Source organism: Ruditapes philippinarum, unplaced genomic scaffold (assembly GCF_026571515.1).
Source record: "Ruditapes philippinarum isolate M1 unplaced genomic scaffold, ASM2657151v2 ctg2568_1_1_1_1, whole genome shotgun sequence".
Lineage (NCBI taxonomy): Eukaryota > Metazoa > Mollusca > Bivalvia > Venerida > Veneridae > Ruditapes > Ruditapes philippinarum.
Window position 1 is genome coordinate 23800 of NW_026852176.1, and position 24297 is coordinate 48096.

Consider the following 24297-nt stretch of genomic DNA (forward strand, 5'->3'; position numbering starts at 1 on the left):
AGATAACCACGTCGTCAAAAAACCTTGTGTGTAGTGTCTTCACAAAGTTTAACCAAGTTTACAATCGATTTTTATAAATTTACGCTCTTAAGGCTTGAGGTATATTAGTTATTTCTATTCAAAGTATTTAGCGGATGTATAATTGATAACGCACACAAATTGTCATATACCATAGATATCCAAAGGTTATTAAGCGACAGGTAAGAACTTTCATTTTGATTATAATTAGTGTTTGTATTATGTTTTAATTAAGCTCTACACCAATATGACCTGCGTAGTTATCTTAATTGGAAAATGTTTTACGTATATTTATATACTGGTGGTTGTATTTTCAACTGACAGACATATTATCATATTTTTATCAATAAAATTGTATTTATATCCACTAAACTTTTTTCATTAAAAATGTCTGGTTATAAACAATATAATTGTAAATGAAAATGAGTTATCAACCCGGAAACATAGTTAACATTCATTGCAATACTATATATAACACACAGGCTTATTTTTATCATTGGTATTTAAACAACAACGTTTGAATGAATTTGATACTTCGTTGTAGAATTATAGTTATATATAAAACTGTTCAATTAACAATATTATGATTCAACCGTGTTTATGTTTATATCGGTCATTAATTGTAACATCAAATGAAACTGAAACGAAAGTTGTCTAATGACAATTAAGCTACCTGCAATATTTTTTACGACATGATATAACTGTAATTGGCAAGCTTTGGAAAATCAAGGATAAATTATATATCTTTTCCTTATTTTTTTTAAGATTTTTAAAGGTATAGCTAAAACAGTTTCAGTGAATTTGAATTAGTACACCATGCTGCTTTAATTTAACAAATATTACAACTTACATGGTTGGTTTCAGATAACGACTTTTTCCGGGAAAAAGAAGATATTGATAGTTTAATGATAGAAGACAAATGTCGTATATCATTTTTAAACAAATAGATCAGCTTGTATTTATCTATGTTTGCAGATACTGTGACAGTAAACTCAAATTTAGTGTTTCAGTCATACCAGATACCTATACACATTTGTATCTTTGTTAATTTAACGTAACATTGAATTTTATTTACTTGCAAATTTTGATTTACGATGACAAAAGAGATGTACATAAATATGATAAATATGCTCTCTTAACGTACTAAATATATTGTGTTTTGTCAACCTGGAAGTTTAATGAGAAATAGTTTAAACCTCATAAAATAACTACTTGTTGAAAGCATAAGGAAATGAAAAGATAACATCTTTGACTTCATACATTAATCAGAAGAAATTCACTGTTTTTAAATCATTTGATTATTATTGTTCAATAATTCGTAAACAATAATTACTGTAAAGATAACTTTATTATAAATAAGTATTCTCGTCAGTCATTTTGTATACAAACATATTTGAATAATGAATGGTTAACGGATTTCGTGTCAGGTAAGGCAATGTCTGTATGTTGAACACATAATATTTTCAAATGCAAAGGTAAAAACGAATCATACAATACTGGTTTTGCGTTCATTTATTTGAAACTTAAACTGCTATGGTTTTACACTATTTGTCATTTCACATTACTGTCATTGTGTAGACATGATTCATAGCTTAACTTTGAAATACGAGGAATTGTGTTCCAGATCAAACAGATATCAATTCTTATAAGACGTATAGATAGTTTGAAGAAGAAAAAATCATACTTTAGAGAGAAGTATATCATTTTACATAGATATCAAAAATTTAATATTTCATAAACTCATATGATTTTACACCGAATACAGATGCAACGATGTTTAACAAATGCTAGAAAGAAGTATATCATTTTACATAGGTATCAATAAATGAATATTTCATAAACATGTATTGATTTTTACACCGAATATATATACAATGGGGTTTAGAGTAGCAGAATCAATTAATGAGAATAAATAAAACAAACATATAAAATGTTTGTATAATATTCATCACCAATGTTGTTTTTTTTCTCGTACTGTATACTAGCTAATTAAAGATTTCCTTCATTGTTACCGTGACTGATCGTTTTAAATGGTTATGTAGATTACATGATATAAATATATCTGTCATCTCATCGGTCCAAACAATAGTGAACAGAGCATTTTATAATATAATATTCACCGGGTTTAATATCATTTTCACTAGCTGGATTGACTTTCCAAAATTAATCTAAATGAAACTCATATCCGTAAACTGTTTATTATTAGCGTGCACATAAAAATAATGTTTTGTTAAATGTCATATATCTCAGTTAAAAGTAGAACCGAACATACGTGTATAAATTTAATTGACTTTCGGGAGGATGTTGTACTTCTGACGTCAACGTGTTTACGTCTTTCTTCCCTACGCTACAATGAAAACAAGAAAACGTTGCAGTTTTGTCCCTTATAACGGTTTACTTTTTGTAATTTACTGTTGTTTTTTTCCCGTGCTACAATGAAAACATGATAATTTTGCTTTTTTTTTTTATAAAAAAAATGCTTAACTTTTGTGATTGTTTTTAATCTTAGCCGTTTTATATAATAATACAATGTTTGACAAGTGTGACACGGTCAATATGTCAAATTTCGGTGAATATCGCATCATATATATAGTCGATTCATTTGATATACGCTTGTAATTCAATGCAAACCGCAGTACAAATAACGGTTTATCATACATTGAATGACATTGTGATACATGTTTTCAAATGCGTTTCAATACAACATTAATATCAAATATAAATATCCAAAGATTTTTTTAAGTAGATACCAACTTTTAGGTCTTGCTATATATTGGCAAAGGTCATTCAATATGTAATTCCTTTTCATTGCGATGATCTTATTAGTAACAGTTTACACATTTTTTTCCGTTTTACTAAATATAAGTCAAAACAGTAGCTTTATACCATATTTGTATAAGAAACTATCAATAATGTTCCGCAGCTTCATATTTATACATTTATGATGTATTTTGTTCTCTCAGATATCACAACACATAGTTAATTATAATTTGAATATATACACACTAAATAGACTAACACATAATTGTATAGTGCTAGGTAAGATTTTTTTGTTATACAATTACATTGTAATAGTAAAAATAGATGGTAAGCATATTTAAGCAAAGGCAAATTTATTTTAAAATAAAATGTTCTCTTTATTCCATTAGTTATTTCTGGTGTCTTCATTTGAGCAGTTAATCATACACTTTACAGGTTCAGTGGCTTACAAAAACATTTTCCTCAAGCTCCGTCCATAAATGAAGAATAGATTGCAAGGTTATTAATAAATTTTACCTTTAAGTAGTTTTATGACAGTATCAAATATTGTTAATGATAACCATGAAATATAAATGATATGTATCATAAAGGTACGTTCGTATATACAGATAACAAATTGATATACAAAGGATACATTATATGTCAAGTTGTTGTAAGATTAACTTTTTATGAATTCTACTTTAATTTCATGACTTAAAGGTACGGTGTTGTCACAGAATTATGAAAGTTCCTGGTCAAAGAGAGACGAAAGACAAAAATATTAAACCATGCAGTTTATGTGAAGATTATGATATAACAACAAATGCAGATGGGTTTTGCGTAGAATGTGAAGTCAACATTTGCAATTCATGTTTTATGAAACACAAAGGACGTAAGAATAATAGAAATCATTCCTTAGTATCAGTCGATGATTCGAGTTCGGTACAGGTAATGGTTGGTGATACGTATGAAACATGTCAAGAGCATGATGGAGAGTTTGTGAAGTTTTATTGTCCAAAGCACGAACAAGTTGGCTGTGGAGAATGTGGCGTTTTAAACCATAATGAATGCAAGTTGGAATTCATTCGAGACAAAGTTACTGCCTTTAGTACAAGCCAAGATTCTAGAGATATCATACAAGAGATAACTAGGTGCAAGAAAGAGGCTGAAGATAGTGCCTTATTACTTGTGATCAACAGACAACATATTGCCGAATTCTATGAGCAATTTGTTTGTGACGTAGAGGCATTCGCAGATCATGTGATTGAGCGTATACAAATAATGAAATCTAGCGTTCTGAATCAGGCAAAGGAGGTTATGTTGAACGACAAGAAAAAAATGGACGATCTACAGAAGCAGACCGACGACATAATAGCAGAATTGTCACGTCAAAACAATATGCTAGAATCAAAAATTAATCAGCAGAACAAGTTTTTCGTAGCTTCTCTGCAAGTAAAGTCGTTTTTGAAAAATACGAAGAGAAATGTAGATATTGTAAAAAAGAAAAATATCGTGACTCAGTATAAATTCAAGCCTGACGAAAAACTTTCTGAATCAATTAAAGAAAGCAATGTGATTGGGTCGCTCATTGAACTGTCAGAAAATAGTAAGTTTTATTTCATTATTATCATTGTTACTTTTATATGTTGTTACACATTGTCATTTTATGATGAATAATATCTAAACAAGAGGAGCATGCTTATTACTGCGTTGCTTTTGTCGTCAATGATGAATATTTCAATATACTAGTATCTGTAGTAACCTTTTAACGGAATCAAATTCTATTTTAGTTGAGTTTTATTAAAAGGGCGCGTGTGTGTGTGTGTGTTATTTTTTTGCCACTCGTTGATCAGGTAATGTCATTTTATAAAGGTCATTAAGCATGCATACTCAATTGAGTTTAATATACATTTTTAGACAAAAACAAGACATAAGTTACTTCAGTGTATATGAAACATTTGTACTTTTTAGTTCAACAACATCAAGATGAATTCAGGCAAACTTATCTGGCTGATAAAAGGCAAGTTCAAGATCCTTTACTTCAAATTCAAAATCCTTTACCTCAGGTAAGTCGATATAAGAATTTTCATTTTAGACACTCATTGTAGTTATTTTGAGATGTTCAAGTAGTTACAAAGGAAACGTTGAAACTTGCAATCCGAACAAAAAGAACATAAGGGAGAAAGATAATTATAAAAAAGTCTGAAGTGCAAAACATAAAACTTTCTTCCAGGCTTATTGACCACAAGTCAAGATTATTGTTCACAACAAAACAATAATCAACTATGTTTACTTGGACGTTTGCTGAGACATGAAAGTAGTTCTGCTACTTAGAAAATGGCACACAAAGTAGTAGTTAAACAATTTAACACAATTCCCAAAAATGTATTAGCCGATACAATTACATATAAGTCATTGTACAGGGCACATAAAAGTGAGCACAAAACTGTTGTTAGGCAAACAGAGTATTTCATGCAAAACCTGAATGTTTTAGCATTGTAACAATTGAAAAGTAAATAACTAGAATAAGTATTTACTTATTTATTTATTTATAATTTATTTGATAATTTCACAACTATTTAAAAAGGTTGTTAATATCTAAAGCTGTATAATCATGAACTTGTTTATGTTATATTAGTTCTTATACTAGAACTGTTCTTGGATACATTCATAATCATTGTCATCATGACAAAACGTTTTTTGTTGTTATTGGTAATTGGTCAGAATTTGTCTTGAAAAAGCTGTAAATACAACTGTCGCATTTTATTTTGAAATTTAAAGAGGTCAATCTAATAAGTTGATAAATATTGACAATTATCCGTTTACACAGCATCTTTATTTATTATAAAGCATGCAAAGAGTAAGAGCAGAACCAAAGAGACTGGTAAGTGATATTATTTCTCAATAGCTTTCACTTTCTTTATATTCAATTCAACTCACACGGGTGATCATATCAATGGAGTTTATTAACAAACATGTTCAGATTTCATTACTAGCATTTAAGTTCTTCAATCGTCTCGATGTAAGCTATTATCATACAACTGTAGAAAATTTAACTAATCTTGAAACGTGTAATTGTAATAGATAAAGAATTGGCAGTGGCATGTGAAAGAGAAGACACGACGAGGGCAGTAGCGAACCAAAAGCTTCAAGTGAGTTATTTTATATCTTAAATGATTTTTTTTCTTCAGAAATTTGCTCTATGAAATTAAGTGTCTTCTAAAGATGTTTCCTTGTAATCCTGTATAATTACATTTTTCCGGCAACCAAACAATAAATGACGACAACCTTTTGATTTTGTGATAAATAAAGAAAGTTATATTTATTAATTATTATAATGTGTCGTTGTTTGAAATATTTTTTGGCGATTTTGGCATTAGCTATAATAAGTTTGTGTTAGTGTAGTTTTCGTACTAACAAGGCACCGATCATAAAAACAGTTTTGATTGTCAAACTAAAATAACTAATCATTTATAAATCCAGCAAATATTAAAATGCCTTTCAGCCCAGCCCAACAAATATTTCCTTAGGATATACATATGTCAAATAATCTAGTGTTTAGATTATTGTATAATAAAATGACCAATTAAGTATGAAAGTTTGATTATTTGCGATGTTTTGAGTCTCCGTGGTAGCAAAATAAAATCATAAAATTACAATTATTTTGTTCCAACAGAATTGTTTTGATTTTGGCATATAGTTGTTAAACTTTTTGTTTGCTTGTTTACATAAATGCTAGATAACTAAATGGACCATATTTGAAAAGTGTATGCATACAAATTGGCATCATTGTTAATATATATCTCAGATAACTATACGTTAATTTATGGTACGATTCAGTCAACATTTATAAACGATTATAAGTGATATCCTACATATATTAATTAAACGAATTCATCAATAATTTAAAAATTGATTTATTTTTTATTTTATTCATTCGATTTATCAATTAATTAAATAAGGTATACATTTCAAATGCAACAAGTCAGCTTCAAAACTAAAGTAATTCGTATGGTTTGTAAAAAAAACAAAAAAGTCATGTGATCAATAGATGAAAAAATCTAAGAAGAAAGAAAAATGATGAAAATGAAAAGTATTGTTCTTTTCTTTAACCAGAACTCTTCTTATGTAAAGACTTGAAAAAAGTTAATATGTTCAAACAACCACCCATTTTAAAATAATTGAAAAAATGCTGGGGTGTTTAAAACGCTTGCAACTTTCGATGATAACAAATCACGTATTGTCGTAACAATCGTATTCCTTTAAACCAGTTTTGAAACAAAAAGGGCAGATTATCTCTGCATCTTACGTATAACGACATCATATGTACACGGCTATGGGTACTTATAGGACACCAAATGAGCGGTAGAGGGTTACGGGAAGGTTGAATTGAAATCAATGTATATTTTACTTAAGTTTTGCTTATTCTAGATCACGCTCAAACATAAAATATGTTTTACTTGATAATACCACCTGTACTTTTTGCTTGTAGATTTTTCAAAATAAAAATTAAAACAGATTTAACAGTTGTTTATGAAATTGTCGTTAATAAATTAATTATGTGTTTCATTTACAGTCATTACATGACAGGAAACTAGTTTGCAGAAATCTAAAAATAGATGGCGAATGTCTCAGGTATATATACAACTTCAATGTAAATGATGACTTTTTATTAATTCAATTTTATATATCTTTCACGGTACTCTTAATATGCAAATACAAATAACGCTTAAATGCCTTTATAATACATAAAACATTATTAAAATCTGACACATTTATTAATATTGTGATTTAGAAATTTTACATGATTGTATCAAATTAAGTGTAAAAGTAATATGAACATGTATATGATATCCGCTTGCTAATTATATAAGCTCTAAAAATGGATATAGCAATACCGAGTTTAAAGTTATATATCTATTTGTTTCTTAATAAACATGTATGTGAATAATATAGACATAAGGTATTGCTTCAAAACACTATTTTTAGGTTTCCACTACAAATTTAGAGAAACCTTCGTAAATAATTATTATAACAAGATAATCATCAGCACTTTAAATAAACTTTTAAAATTAGTAACGTGGAATTTTCATCAAATAATAATATAACTAAAATGTAACGATATTTGATATACCAGCAAAAGAAACATGGCTAAACAAACAAAAGTCACAAACAGTTCAAATGCATTCAGAATGATTAACTATTACAATTCTTTCCTAATGATTATTAACTATTGCAGTTCTTTCTTAATGATTTGTAACAAATGTATGCAGTATAATAATACGTCTTCACATTTTTTACAGTTATGCCGCATACGAAAGTAAAGCTATTGGATTGTATGTGTTCAAGGAGAATGTGCGTGCGGGAACATTCTTTGAAGTTGAAATATTAAGCATGGGTGAAAGCGGGTCGTTAGGTAAAAATAATATACTTTTTGTGTAAATATTCAACTGGCTTGTATAGTCAGTTTGTAGATATTTGATAAGTAATTGCAGTATTGCTGGTACAAATTAATGATTGCATCATTATGATTTAAATAGAACGGCATCTATACTATTGATGTATATGGTGTTCAAAAAATATTAGCATTACTGTAACATATTTTATATAACGTGTTTTTCTTTCTCGCAATGCTATGTCTAGCACTTTTTTGTTTTAACTCAAATATTGTTCATGACTTGTTTTTATTGAATAGACTCTTAGAACCATAAATGAAAAGTTAGATAAGTTTTTATTTATATAATCAGTTCAATAAAAACAAACGCTTTTCTTCAGCTTTCGACGTTTAGTCTTCTTGAGAAAAATTGACGTTTATAAAATAACAAATGACAATTTTTTTTTTTTTTTTTTTTTAATAAGTTTTTATTAACACTTTCAATTTCAGTTGAAAACGTTTTCTGTTTTATTTCTGTCACGTATATATAGGTTGAATAAAATAAAAAAAGAATGTGCAGTATATATTTATATTCAAGCTATTGGTGTAGTGACAGATAACTGTCCTGACGATCTTCTACCGGGCGTAGGCAATAATTCCGTTGGATACTATTCAGACGGCAAGTATGTATCGACAACTTTATTGTGTAAATATTTATTCTGTTCTATCTTTAAGTAACTGATGTTTGTATGATTGAAAGAAAACAGTAGTATGCATATATACATTTTTAAATTTGGAAAAAAGGTTAATAAAAATAACTTTCTTTGGATTTGTTATCATATCGTTAACCTTTTAGAAATATTCACGTATTAAAATGCAATATATGGAACAAATTATCATTATTCAGCAAACAATAGTCAAAACCTTAGCTGGAAATATTGTCATTTGCATGTTTCTTGGCCAGATGTTTAAGTACATTGTGTCAATTTTGTTTAAGCATAAGCTTTTAGCAGACTAAGGTTTAAATGTGTCGCATGAGATTTATCTTAGTTACATTCACTAGTTTCTCTACATGTAAAACAAAAATATTATTCCCATCATTCGGTAATTTTCCTTAAATATGAATATGCATTGAGTGCTTTTATTCAATAATTATTCATTATATGTATAAATAGATTCAAAACAGATATTATGTATGATTTAGAATGAAACTTACCGCTGACAATAAATAACAATTATATTTCTATAAATACCATGTTCCGGAGTCTCCGGTTTACGTAACTAACGAACGTTTTGCAAATGTTAAGTAAACGGAGAGTTTTCGGTTCCAAGAAATTTTACAACCATATTCTTATTAAATGTATGTTAGGAAGGTTTAACTTAGTCTCTTTTATTATTTTAATTAATGTTTGAGTATTTTACACTATTGGGACAGTATTTCTGTAGTATAAGCATTTGTTTCTGTATTATTCTATTCGAATTGTGTTCTGCAATTGCAGTTGAGTTAACACATACTTTTAAACTGTAAGATTTCCGTCTGCATCAAATACTTAATTTTGAAATATTTTCTGTAATTTAAGACCTTCCGATGCATTGTTTCCGAATTTAGGAAGAACATGTCCACCCATCTTAAACAAGATAAACACAGTTAGGGTTTAAATGAATGTGCAATTAGTTGTCATCAGTACCGTAAACTTAACAGTTGTCTTTTGTCTTCAAGTCTTGAATAAACAAAATAAACAGGTACGTTTAATGTGTTAAGAAATTTTTAAATTTATAATATAGCACATCTTGATAAATGATAACTGTCTATCTAATAGAAATGTTAATTTGTGTCTATTACTGAATATGAACATGATTTTGGTTGTGCATTTTGTTTTAAGGTAATAAACCATCGTTTAAAAACAGTTTCGTATTTAATTTGTCAATGGATATCTCAGTAAAACGTTTAATATAGTATATTAATAGCAAACTGTACCATGTAAATGATGAATTGCATAAATTTGCATATAAAGAAGGGATAACAAGGCTGTAACATGAGAAAGAAACTATGCGTTTGCAATTTTATAAACAGGAGCCTTAAAATGATAAGTGATACTAAAGGAATTCAAATATGACATGGTTGGTCGAAAATAAGGTTTTTCTTTGATGTATGTTTAGAGCAATGACTTGTGTGCAAAATTGTAGATAATTTGCTCACTCAGTGTCAGAAAAAAGTGTCCAAACAGATCCTTGTAAAAATTGTGGATATCATGTTTCTAGGTTTTTGGACCTTAATGGAATTCAAGATAAATATTGCATACACGTAACGTTTTACTTTAATATCCACTCATAAAGATGGAAAGAATGTTCGCGTGTTAGATTATTTTACACCAGGCGCTTGCATTGTGTATGTTTGTTGCATTTTCAGTAGGTGTCATACGATGTTAATGTCTTCATTAAGGATGTGTTTTCTTTAGATATGTAATTTTAACGCCACAGTATGCCTATCGTGTCAAACTGGTTTATTTATCAAAACCATGTAAATTATGTTATGGTATCGGTAATAACAAAAGCATACACAACCCGTGAAATTAATAGAATATTTATCCACGGTCAAATGTGTATGTAATTGAGCAAAAACGAATATCACAGTTATTACAAAATTGTTGAAACTCTATTCGCATACATATAACTTTTACTTGGATTTCAAATAATATTCAATCATGATCAAAGTATTAACATAATCTGATTGTAGTTTGTCACAATTTATTCATCATGAATAGTTTTATTTGTTTATTAACTAGAAAATTCTCTTATTTACACACAATCATGAGCTTAATTGACAAAAAATATAACTGTGAACTAACTACTAACTACTAACAACAAAGTATTTTAAATCAGTAACAATGTAAAATATTATGGACAAAAACCTTACTCCCATTAAGCATTGCTTAGAGTTAAGAGTCTTATATAGCTGTGTTCTCCTTTCTATGAAATTGATTAACAGGACTATAAATACCATATTCGTTTATTTAAACATGTAAATTTATTTTAAGGGTGTATACAGAAAGCAAATCCGGTAAAAAATCTGGTGATGCATGGAAAGTCGGCGATCGAATCAAGTGCGAAGTTGTTTTGTAAGTATTTAGTATTTTTAGCGTTGCTCGTTTCTAATGATTTGCCTTATAATTAAGATTTAAACAGAATATTTATTTTGTATTTGTTAGCATAAAAAATGCAATCGCGTGTTAAAGTGACATTATCAATACGGTATGATATGTCAGAACAGTGTGACATTAAACATTATTCAATGTTAATCTTATTATATTGAAAGTACCGTTTCTTAAATCGATTACTTAAAACATGCCACAAAATGTTTCAAACTTTGCAAAACCAGTTTTCAAATTGCCTAAGTATTTCGATCAAATTGTAATAAGTTATTTATTAAACGTGTGTATCCCGTTCGTATACGTTAGTCCCATTAAGAGCTAAGTAGCAGAACTTTGTTGTTGTTGTTTTGTTGTTGCTTTTTTATAAAAAATAAACTTGACTTTCTGTTATATTATATTAATCACATACATTTTTGACATTGCGATCCAAAAGACTTTCTATTGAAGTATGTGTTTTGGCTGGATTCCGAACAAAATAGCACTGCAAGACATCAGTGAAAATACGAAACATATGATACTCTGCAACATCTGTTGTTGTTGTTTTTTTGTTTTTGTTTTTTTTTTCATTGTTAAAATAAGGAAAACAAAATTACACGCATTTTATTTCATCCATATTTTAGTAATAAGTACAAATTAGTCAACCTATTTTCTTTCGTAAATATCGGACACATAGATGCTTTCAAAGAGCAAGCATGCTATGCGGGTATTTAAAGTCCGAGTGTTTCTACAGTTGTAATGCCACAGATAAAAGCGCGATTATTGCATAAAAATGGAACTCTGGCTCAGAAAATACGCATTTAGCTACTCTTCTTTCGTATACAAAATCTAACATACTTTTCCCGTGCGAGTACCATGTCAATTGATACTTTTAATTTGATTATTTCAACCACATATGTAAACACCCTGCCTCGTGATGCACCTATTAAAACAAAAAACATCAGTGAGTGCTCTATAATTTGACGCGGTAATGCATTTCTTTTTCCCCTTTTTTCTATACCTGCTTTAGCTGTACGACGTCTCTCACGCTAACTAGCACTTACTTAGGTTGTCCCAACATTATTAAACTAGGAGTGTCGCTCATAAAATGTAGCCACATGAATAATAAAATAAAATATCAGACGATCGGGGCAACAATGCTAACAGTAATTAAATTTAGGGAAACATTTCAATAGAAACGTGTTATAAATTACCTTAATTCAGATAAAGTATATATTAATCTTCATGTCGTTTTATTAAAAGATGAAGGATACGATAATTCATTGAAAAGAAAACACTCAACAAATAAGTTAATATTTACAATCAATAGCAGATATCGATCGTGATATGAGTGTTTAAGAATAAATCGTAACTAGTTATAATCTAAAAACGATATTCTATGTTATGTTTAACATTAAAATGATATGCTTGAAAATTTAAAAGTCTTAATTGTCAAACAGAAAATTGCAACTGTAATTATGTGCTGATAATCGTGTGAAATTCAAACACATTTAAAGTCATCTTTGATTTCGTTACCACATTCTGTCTATTGTGTTTGTTGCAAAATTTTGTCAGATATAGTGATCAATATATCTGATTTTTGCTCGGCTGACGCTAAAAAAGGACAACCCTCTTTATCATCTTTTTATCTTTATTTTAATTATAAATCATAACTATCAAATCTAACGCCAATTCATTTTGAATTGTGATACTAGTAAATGTTACGTTCACTTCATCTATGAAATAATTAACAATTTGCAAACAAAAGGCTAGTGAAATAGGTGATACTCTTTCTAAGTTGATTTATGCACATTATCCTAATACATTCATCAAGAGATACTTTGAGACTAGCTTTTATTAGTTAAATGTGTTTCTCACTGATGTCATAACATTTTGTTCCTAATTTCTTATATATACTTATATATACAAACACATTTCTTGAGAGTAATCATACGAAGCATATATAATTTTCATTTCAGTCACATTTTCCGTATTTCAGTATACGACATCATTATCTTAACTTGTTTGCACATGAAACAAAAGTGTGCTATTATAATAAAGTAAATTAAATATGTCATGTTTTGTTATTCTAACGTTTCCATCGCTGTAAATTTAATCGAACATTACTTTAACTTGATTATATATTTTGTATGTCAAGAAATTAAAAAAAGAAATTACTTCTCCAGTAAGGTCATTGGTTAACGTAACGACTTGCAAATTTTAATATTTGATAATGTAGAACACAGTTTTTTTTCATAATGTACGCGTAACTGTACAATAACCCTTACAAAGTCCAGAATCACACATGCATGAGTTGCTACCTGTTATGCAGATGAGACCTTAAACCGCATGCGGCGTACAAATATAACTATGTAACATATAAATTATTATAACACTATTTTGCAGTGATTCTTGAAACATTATTTGCATGTACGTACATATTGTGGATATTCATAATAAACAAATCGCTGATGGTGATCCATTTGTAGACCAGCGTTAAATGTTTGAACCACAACCATCGATAGACTCGTAATTTAACTCGGAAAAAAAGACCACGATCTCGACGTCCGTAGCTCTTGTGCAGAATAAATGTTCAAAGAAAACGACTTAAAAACAATTATTGAAAAAAGTAAACACTATTTAATTTTTTCATGTCAATCATAGAAATATAGCTTTAATTGAACATTAAAACTCGTTTAAAACAATAACTTACCGATTTCATTGATTTATCCAATAAATCACTTGTTTTAAAAGTGTCATTGTACAATGTTTTAGTCATAAGTATGTTAGTTATCATAGATCAGGTTTTCATCTCATAAAACAGTAGGCCTTTAATTTTATCAAACTAAATTCAATGCGTCTAGAAACTGAATCGTTTCGAAATTACATTCTGAATCAGGTATAAACACAGTTTGCATTTCTTAATAACAAGAAGTAACGAAAAGTTTTCTGTGTAAAAGAGACTTGTTTCTTGAATATCAACGATCATTTTGAAAAGAGAATGTTGTGAACGTAAACGAATAAAATTAAGAAAATATGATTATATTATGTGTTTGATTGGATGTTTACCTAAATTTTATTGAACGTCACATAATCATCATGCTTAAAGTTTGAACACACAAACAAACAGAACACGAAACAACAGAAATGTTAATGAATATTTTTTTTTAATTCAACGCATCTTGTCATCTGGCCTACTTTTGCATTTTTTTACTAATTACAATTATATAAAATATTGTTGCTCAATAAGAGTATTATATAAATTAAGATATATCATTTCCGAGATCATTGAGTGTTGCTATGCTGACAATAATGTCCCGCAATGTTATGTTTTTCAAGGCGTGTCATTTATATATAAAATACTTAGTGAATACTTAATAAAGGGTATTATTCCGTAATGATTGTTGATACTAACTGCTTCATTATAGGAAGACTTACAACAAATATTACCGATTTTATAATTTAAAATAAAATAGCTTTATGCATATGATAGACTTTAGAGCTGCATCCCTCCAGGTGAGCAAAAGATTTTAAGAAAAATGAAACAAAGATTCGAGTACTAGGTGACTTTTTTGCAAACAATGAGTAATTTAGGTGAAGTTATCACAATATTTCTTCTGCGTTATTAATACCATAACGTGGATTGTAATAATTTATTGTCGTTTGCAACGTGTAATTAACTTTTTTGTCACTTCACAATAGTTTACTTTCAAATACTTGTTCAAAATTTTCATGAAAATTACCATGTATTTGTTGGCATGCTGCTTTAAGTAAATACTTTAGTTCCCGGCATAGGTTTTGGTTGCCCTCTTGATACTATACAATTGTTGCTGTCTTCTTTTTACAAATAACTTCGTCATTAAAGTTGTGATATGATTAAAGAATAATAAATCCATACGTTCCAATGTCGCTATGCTGGCCTAATAATGTTCAACGGTTTTAACAAGAGGCAAATTTGACTAGAACATTTTAAGAAAAGCAATAGTTAAATGTTTATGGCAATGTTTGATCTTAAAACATTATATTAAATAAATTGTATTAAAGTTTGTATATTGATATATAATTGTCATAAAACACAGTATATTTTTTAAAGCAGACTCATAATCAAAGAAATAGTTGTTGATCCTAAATCAAAACACAGAAATACAATTGATATAAAGAATGTCAATTTAATTTATTCGCACTGTCACTGGTCACTTTCTCCAGAACAATATATAATATAATCAAGTACCATAATTTAGGACGATGAGCAACACACGATCTATATATTTTCTATATAGAAAACGAAAACGAGGCCCGAAAGAAATGGCGGCTATTTGTAACTTGGAGAAAATAGTATATTGATTTTAGCGAATTTGGCGTATAAAAACTTATTTTCTTCGAAGCACCTGAATACAATTGTAACAAATCACTACAATAGAGGTAACAATAAATTATTTTGGTGAATAATGTGGTCTGGATTCAATAATTCAGTTCAACAATTATGTCAACAGATGGCAACAAAGGAAACAGGGGGGTAATGCCGGCACTAATAGCAGTAAGTCAAAACAACAATCTGCACGGGAAAACCAGACGAACCAAGCATGTTACATACCACCTTATCCCCAATACCCCCAATACTCTGGGTCTAGTTTCTTTCCTCATACAAGTGGACATAGCCCGGTGTTTCGCCCAACGATGTCTTTGGGGTTTCCATCATGCCCCACCCACGACAATACTCAACCAAATGTACTTGATCTAATGAATGAGATGAACAACCGCCTTAAAGCTATTGAGCAAAATGTCTCTAATATTGAACCCATCGAAAAAAAGTATTACTAAACTTACAGCAGAGGTGTAACAAATCCGTCAGGACAATAAATCCATTGAATCACGAATGAATGATGTTGAACTTTATTGTCAAACAAATAGTTCTATCACTGAACAAGCCATAAATGACTCAGAAAAAACAATACAACATATCGACATGTGAACTACACATCTTGAAAAACAGATTGAAACATTACTCAAACAAAACGAAAGCCTTAATATACGTACAGTTGACCTACAAGCAAAAGTCATGGAAATCAATCTTATTATTTTTTGAGTTGACGAGGCCCGCTCCTTAAAAATTGATGAGCAACATGTTAATAGCAATAGTGCAGAAAAACCAATTGTTCGAGAAAATGTTGAAGAAACTGTGCGTAAACTCTTGTTTGATAAGGTTCAAAACAACTCTTCAATTCAAACCGAAGCACCAATTTATGCCACTGACATCAAATTCAAATGCGTTCATAGAGTAGGAGACCCAAAAAAGGCCGCGGAGAACAACCGACCTAGACCAATCATTGCTCAGTTTGACAGTTTTTGTGAACGGGAACAAGTACGAAAAGCTGGGACATTGTTCAATAAGTCACAAACTAAAATAAAAATTCACGAACATTTTCCGAAGCAAATAGAAGATAAACGGAAGAGGATATACCCGGCGTTACGCAAATTATCGGAACTTAAAGAGAAGGTAGTTCTATTGAAGGACAGAATGTTAGTTAACAACAAACCATTCGATCCGGACCGGGGTACGTACTTTGATAAACACGGCACACAGAGAACACTTTCACGTCCCATTAACCCACCTAAATATGGCGAACAGCAAGGATCTTACACGCTCCGCCCTCTAACAAAACAAAACAACCACACACACTCCAACCAGCAAATTCGTACAGCAGGAAATGCCCCTTATGCAAAGCATGTAATCACTTTCACAACGCCCAATCCTTACGATGTTCTTAGTGATAGACGCGAACAAACCAAGAGAAAAGAGCGTTCACCATTAGATAGTGAAATCGCTTCAAAACGTTTCACCAACGAGAATAGTGATATTCAAAGTAATGTACAAATTGATTATGATAAACGTGTCTTGAATTTGGATTCGTGCTCAAATGACAGTATCGCCGTTGACCAGTGCAAATACACGGAATCACTAGACGAACCTCAACCTCAAAACACCGGGGATAGTGTAACAGTCAATTATTAGGACAGGCGTGGAGAGTCATCTTTCTCCAATCGTAACATTACTTTTACACAGTCTTCTTTCAATGATAATTGTCACACGGACTATTTTATTCAATACCGTTATAATGAGTGTTTTTGTTTTTGTACATGTGACGCATGTCAATCGATCAACAACTATAGTAAATTCAGTTCTTTTTTTGTGAACTAAGCTATTCATCGCTGCCTAGATGCAATATGCTTGAAAACAAATTATGTTTTTGTGAAAAAAATAAGTATATTTTTAACTGGTATGTAGATTACCCTTATTATAGAAATATTGAAATTGAACATAATTCATTAAATCAAAATCTGACACAACTTTGCCACAAACAAATTGATACTGAGGTTTTAAGTCACTTTTTTGATAATGACAATTTGATAAATAGATTTTTCATTGACTTTTTTGATGGCTATCATTATACAAATCAATATAATGGCGAAGATGATTATTTTCAAAACATGTGCCCGTCTGTATACTGTCGCTGTAAATGCATCGATTATTTTAGTCATGTTATATATCATACATGTAACTGTAAAATGACTATGAGATTAGTAGGTCAGTACTTGTGTATTTATTGTTGCAGTACTTTTGAAGTATATGAACCAGTGCTTAAACCTAATAGTGTTCAACATGTATATGCAAACCCGTTTACTGTAAATATTGACGGTTGTTTATTTGATTATTATTGTTTCAATTATTTTGTATTTTTCTGTTATTTTTGGATATGTGCACTTTATGTTTGGTTTAGTACTTGGTACTATCTCGTTTTTTATAGCTGTTTGTTTTCCATTTTTACAACTTCCGGCAATCTTTGCTTAGTTTTTGAAAATTTACACAAAGCGGCAATTTTTGTGACATACCAAACTTATTTAAATGAAAATGTTTGTCAGAATGATAGAATCTTAAACTCGAATAACAATAATAATAATAATAGTAATAATAATGATAATAATAATAATAATAATAATCATAATAATAATCATAATAATAATAATAATAATAATAATAATAAGGATAATAATAATGATAATAATAATAACATACAAACAAATTCTTCGTGCAACTTAAGCCAATATGTAAATGCGGCGACTTAAATTCTTCCTTCACCGCGATAGCAAATTCCGACAGTCGTGAAACTGAGACATTATCCTTTGCACTCAACAATATTAAGATTTTATCCTTAAACGTTTGCAAACTTAAATCAAAATTGCATTGCCCCGAATTTAACGAGTTGGTGAATGATCACAGCATAATTGGTTTTCAGGAAATTAAAGCTGATAATTTGGATCATATTGAAATACAAAATTATGATATATACTTCAAATATCGAAAAAGAAATACCAGGAGTAAGTCTGGCGATCTAGCTCTAGCAGTTAAAAAAAATCTATCCAAATTTGTTACAGTCATAGATTCTGATAATGATCTTGTATTATGGTTTAAGATATCTAAGGTTTTATGCAAATCTGAAACAGACATTTTCTGTGGTGTTGTGTATATACCACCCGAATACTCGGACTATGCACTTGACGATCCTTATTCCGAAATTCAAGACGATTTCAATCGCCTATTGGACAATGACTCATCGTATATACTGTTTGGATAATTCAATTCACGTACAAAATCAACTGAAGATTTTATAACAGTCGATAGACGTTTTTTGGAAAACCAAAACTTAAACGTTCTTTGCGATGAATTTGATACTGAAATGAGTAAATTTCAAAGTGCACAAAATGTAAAGCTATTACGTTATAACACCGATAAACATAATAACAGTTACGGTAATAGATTTATTGATTTTTTAAAATTAAATAATATGTATATATTAAATAGTCGATCTTCTGGCGATTACACCGGAAGTATTACTTGTAAAGGTACCAGTACCGTCGATTATTTTATATGTAATTCAAATCTGTTTAAAAATGTACTCGATCTTATTGTTAAAGATTTTTGTCCCATGTTATCAGATGCACATAATCCTATTGTTTTAACATTGAATACAAACCAAATTGAAATTGTTGAACATGTTAATAATACTGAACCATCTTTTAAATTATGGGACAATATGATTTTACAGAACTTTGACATAAATCTTATAGAGGAATTAAATGAAAAACTTGACATTTTGAAAAATGGCGACAATTTTAATCAGCAAAATGTAGATGATTTAGTTACATATATCTCCTCACTATTTCTTAAAACTTCTGAGGAAGCATTTGGCTATAAAATTAAAAACAACAATAAAGTAGTAAATAACAATAGCTCTTGGTTTGGATATCAGTGTAGGAAAACAAGAATAAACTTTCATAGAGCGAAATATTTATATAAATTAAGAAAAACTGACGAAAACAAATATAATCTTAAAGAAAAAAGTAAGATATGCAAAAATACTAAAAATAAAAAATTTTAAAAATAATAAACATTTGAATAGAAATATTGATAAATTTCGCAAATTAAAAATCAAAGACCTCAGGAAATATTGGAATTTACTTCGTAATAATAACAGTCAATGCAAAACGGAAGCAAGTATCGATGAAATGTATGAATTTTTCAGAAATGTTAAATGTTCAAATGATGGAACAATTAATGACAATAACACATTTGATCTAGAAAATAATGAGCAATCAAACCAAAACGAATCTATCAATTGTACTATAACATATGAAGAGATTGATAAGGCAGTAAAAATGTTGAAAAATAAAAAAGCATGTGGGTTAGACCAAATAGTACGAACAAATAAAATGCTCATATAGTTTAATGAAAGATACGTATTTCAAACTTTTTAATTTAGTTTTTGAAAAAGGTGTTATACCTGAAATGTGGACTATTGGGATAATAAATCCAATATATAAAAACAAAGGTGATACTAGTAAACCTGAAAATTATAGACCTATAACACTTCTAAGCTGTTTGGAAAAACTTTTTACCAGTATAATAAATAATAGGCTTACTACTTATGCAGATGAAAATAATATAAAAAATAATAGTCAAGCAGGTTTTAGGAAGGGGTTTTCAACCACAGACCAAATTTTTGTATTACATCATTTAATCAATTACGTTAATAACAGTAAAAATAAATTTTTCTGTGCTTTTATCGATCTCATACAAGCCTTTGATACAGTCTGGAGAAATGGTTTTTGGCAAAACCTCTTTAATCTTAATATAACAGGAAATTGTTTAGATCACATTAAAAACATGTACGATAACATTAAATCGTGTGTCAGAGTTAACTTTGAAGTTTCAATTTTTTTCCCTAGTAACATAGGCGTACGTCAAGGAGAGAATTTGTCCCCTCTACTTTTTTCAATGTTTTTGAATGACCTTAGCGATTATTTTGCAAATAGTAATGACACTATGGGAATCACGGTACAAAATGACCAAAACGCAGACGAAATTCGTGATTTTTTAAAGATATTTATATTACTTTACGCTGATGACACTGTTGTTTTATCTGAATCGGTTGAAGATTTTCAAAAATCATTACATTTGTATGAAAATTATTGTAAAATATGGAAACTTACTGTAAATACATCTAAATCGAAATCGTAGTATTTTCTAAAGGACGACAACAAAACTATAATTTTATCTTGAACAACGCAAAATTAGAGGTAGTAACGGAGTACACGTATCTAGGAGTTTTATTTTGTAAAAGTGGATCATATACTAAAACTAAAAAACATATAGCATTACAAGCTACTAGAGCAATGTATAGTTTAATAAGAAACTCAAATCGACTTAGTTTACCAATTGATATCCAAATAGATCTTTTTAATAAAACAATAAAACCTATTCTTTTTTATGGGGCAGAAATATTAGGATATGGTAATATAGAAGTGATTGAACGAGTCCAATTAATTTTTTTTAAAGTATATTATAAATATGAAAAGATCCATCCCAAATTATATGGTGTACGGAGAAACAGGCTGCCTGCCGCTATCTATTGATATAAACGAAAGAATAATCATGTTTTGGGCTAGATTAAAAAAGCACGATGTAAATAATCATCAAAAGAAATTGTCGTCTCTATTATACAATATTACATATAATCTTTCAAAAAACTTAAGTGAAAATAATTTGAGAAAAAAATTTCCTTGGATTGCAAACTTAAGACATTTTTTTATAAATTGCGGTTTATGTAATATATGGGATACACACAATTTTGGAAACGAGAAGTGGTTGAAATTAGCAATTACACAGAAACTTAAAGATATTTTTCTAAATGATTGGTATTCCGTTATTCAAAACTCTAGCAAAAGTACATTCTACAGAATATTCAAAAAAGAATTTAAATTCGAAAAATACCTTTTATCAACCCCTAAACCTTTTCTTCGTTACATGATAAAATTTCGAAAACGTAACCATTGATTACAAATAGAAACCGGAAATTGGGCCCGAATACCAATCAATCAAAGAACATGTACTTCTTGTAACAATAAAATAGGCGACAAATTTCATTACTTATTTGAATGTGTTTTGCTTAATGATGAAAGAAAGAAATGTTTGAAACCCTATTATTACAGAAGTGCAAATACATTCAAACTAGAACAACTAATTAATACAGAAAACAAGAGCGAATATTTGAAATTATGTAAATTTGTTAACACAATAATTTTAAAATAATCAAATTAGTATTCACCTCATATGTGATTACTAACATTACATTCCAAGACTATTACACGAATATTTCACAGATTAAACTTTTATTACCCATAGTAAAGTGTTTGTTTGTTATAATATTTGTCTAAATAGTATGACACTTTTTTTCATTTAGCTTATAAGTATGAGTCTAGAAATGTCATTGTAAAGGTTTAAAATATTATGTCGTACATAATTGTACATCACTTGTCAGTTGTTTATATTATAATTTCTTTTCCCTTTTTCTTTTTTGTAACTATTCTCATCGTTTGTCGATAAATAAAAGAAAGGTAATATAAAACGAAATTATACCCTTAGAGAGTGTCTAAATTACGTGACTGTCCACGGTTTTTTGTGGTAACATATTTACTAAGAACTTTAACAATTTGTGGTTTTGATACATTGTTAATTTAACGTACTGCAGTTCAGCAAATGATATGAATAAATACTCTTTTTACGATTATTTTACCACTCAAATTATATAATTATACATTGTACATTTGTTTAAAGAGCCTCTACTAACATTGTACTTATTAGTAACCACATTTATTCATGTTAACATGAAATGTGTGTAATAAAGGAAATTTGACTTTGACTTGACTTTGGCTAAAAATAAGAGTATCTAAATGTGAGATGTCAACTCCGCACTGAAAATAATATTCCTTTTATACGGAAATGGTAGTGTCGATGTATTCTAGGACGCAATTAACACTTTTTTATTATTTAAACGTTTTTATGTCAGAACGTTGCAAAATATACAAGCTCGTAATACTTCTTTTAGCTTGTTGATACTTTTATCTTTTAAATAAAGGACGCCATCAAAGCATACGTTGTCATAAAAGAATAACACATTGACATTAGATATTAAAATGACAATATATGGAAAATGTAAATCACACAATATAACACTTCACTTTATATTGGAAGAAAGTAATTGAGCCGTGTCATGACAAAACCAACATAACGGATGTGCGACAAGCATGGATCCAGACCGTCCTGCGCATCCGCGCAGTCTGATCAGGATCCATGCTAATCGCTTACCAACCCTATTACAAGTAGAGAAACTGATAGCTGGTCGCAAACGCACTATCTTTGTTTTGTCGTGACACGGCTCAATTGAATATAATGACGAATAAATATTGCAACACGAACTAAGTTTAGTATAATTCATTAAGGCGGTGTTGTCATTTCAAAAAGGAATTAGTTAAACGAGATAAAAGCCTTATGGCCAAACATAATATAAAAGTTACAAAGTAAATGTTGCTCTACACTTTAAGAGAAACGGAAATTGTAATTCTATTTCTTCAATCCTATGCACATGTACGAGTAATTGAATAAGTAATTCAAATCCCCCTTACATGTCTATGGAAATAAAGGAAATCAACTCGGGAGAAAATGATTAACTTTCACTTATACAAATATCGTTTCTTTTTTAACAATGAGTTCACTTATCAAGAACCGATAATGTGATGATTGAATAAGTTGTCATTTGTGCTTCTTTTGTAATAACAATATGCACGTATACTGTTGTTATCATTATTCTTTTATTAATAAAAATAATCGATAATTATATGTTGACAGTGCAAGTCATGTGATATTTCGTAATTTATTATAATGTATAAAGCAAAGCACACAAACGTATACTTATAGTGTAATAGAAATAGACAACATAAAACAAATACGTTTACCAATTAATTGCAATCTGCATGTTAAACAAAATGATATTTTTACCCTGTACGTCCAAAGAATAGTAAAATATTGGCAGTGGTTTTCTCGATATTTTTTATAAATGGTAATAAGGGTATCATTACTATTTTTTGTCGCTTGCTCTTGCTAAAATAAATGTCTCATATATGAAGTTTAAATATGCTTATTAATGTTTAAATGTTTCGGATACAGTGCTCAAAATTGCTGCTTTAACATTTTACTGTCGTTAGACTCCATTCATCACTTCACTTGCATGCAGGGCGATATAATCACTAACAATGATAATTATTGGTGTAATCAAATGAAAGTTCAGCTTTACAAATTTAAAAGTTTACCATGTCCGTACTTAGGACGGTAGCGTATATCTGACATGAGTAATGAGCATGCTATTTATTTTATCAACTGCATTTTTGTCAATTACTTCTTACTTTTTTGCTTCATACTGTATTGCATTTGCTTTGCCTAATGTATTATAACATATATGTTACCAAATAAAAGGAAAGGAGGATCTCTCAGGTGAAATGATAATAAAATAAATAATGTTACGACGCAGACCGATTATGTTTAGCTACATATTTTACTCTTTAATTACGTACAAAAATAAAACGTTTTTAATACTTACAACAATATATTCAAGCATTTTCATCTATCTGCAGAAAATGCGTTTA

The 24297-nt window shown here is 29.3% G+C and overlaps 1 protein-coding gene across 1 annotated transcript; it reads left to right on the forward strand.

The window, feature by feature from the left end:
- Positions 1 to 3480: 3480 nt before the first annotated feature.
- On the forward strand, positions 3481 to 11265 carry LOC132751515 (uncharacterized). The gene is made up of 8 exons (XM_060741695.1): positions 3481 to 4363; positions 4729 to 4823; positions 5608 to 5641; positions 5842 to 5909; positions 7334 to 7392; positions 8061 to 8173; positions 8730 to 8814; positions 11170 to 11265. The coding sequence occupies exons 1-8, from the start codon at positions 3499 to 3501 to the stop codon at positions 11252 to 11254; spliced, it is 1404 nt and encodes a 467-aa protein (XP_060597678.1). The 5' UTR covers positions 3481 to 3498; the 3' UTR covers positions 11255 to 11265.
- The last annotated feature ends 13032 nt before the right edge of the window (positions 11266 to 24297 follow it).

Bases quoted from the DNA above. Each gene is read 5' to 3' on its own strand.
- LOC132751515 (XM_060741695.1), top strand. From the start codon at position 3,499: ATGAAAGTTCCTGGTCAAAGAGAGACGAAAGACAAAAATATTAAACCA. The intron at 5,642-5,841 runs GTAAGTGATATT...TAATTGTAATAG, and splicing joins GAGCAGAACCAAAGAGACTG to ATAAAGAATTGGCAGTGGCA. The intron at 5,910-7,333 runs GTGAGTTATTTT...TTTCATTTACAG, and splicing joins TAGCGAACCAAAAGCTTCAA to TCATTACATGACAGGAAACT.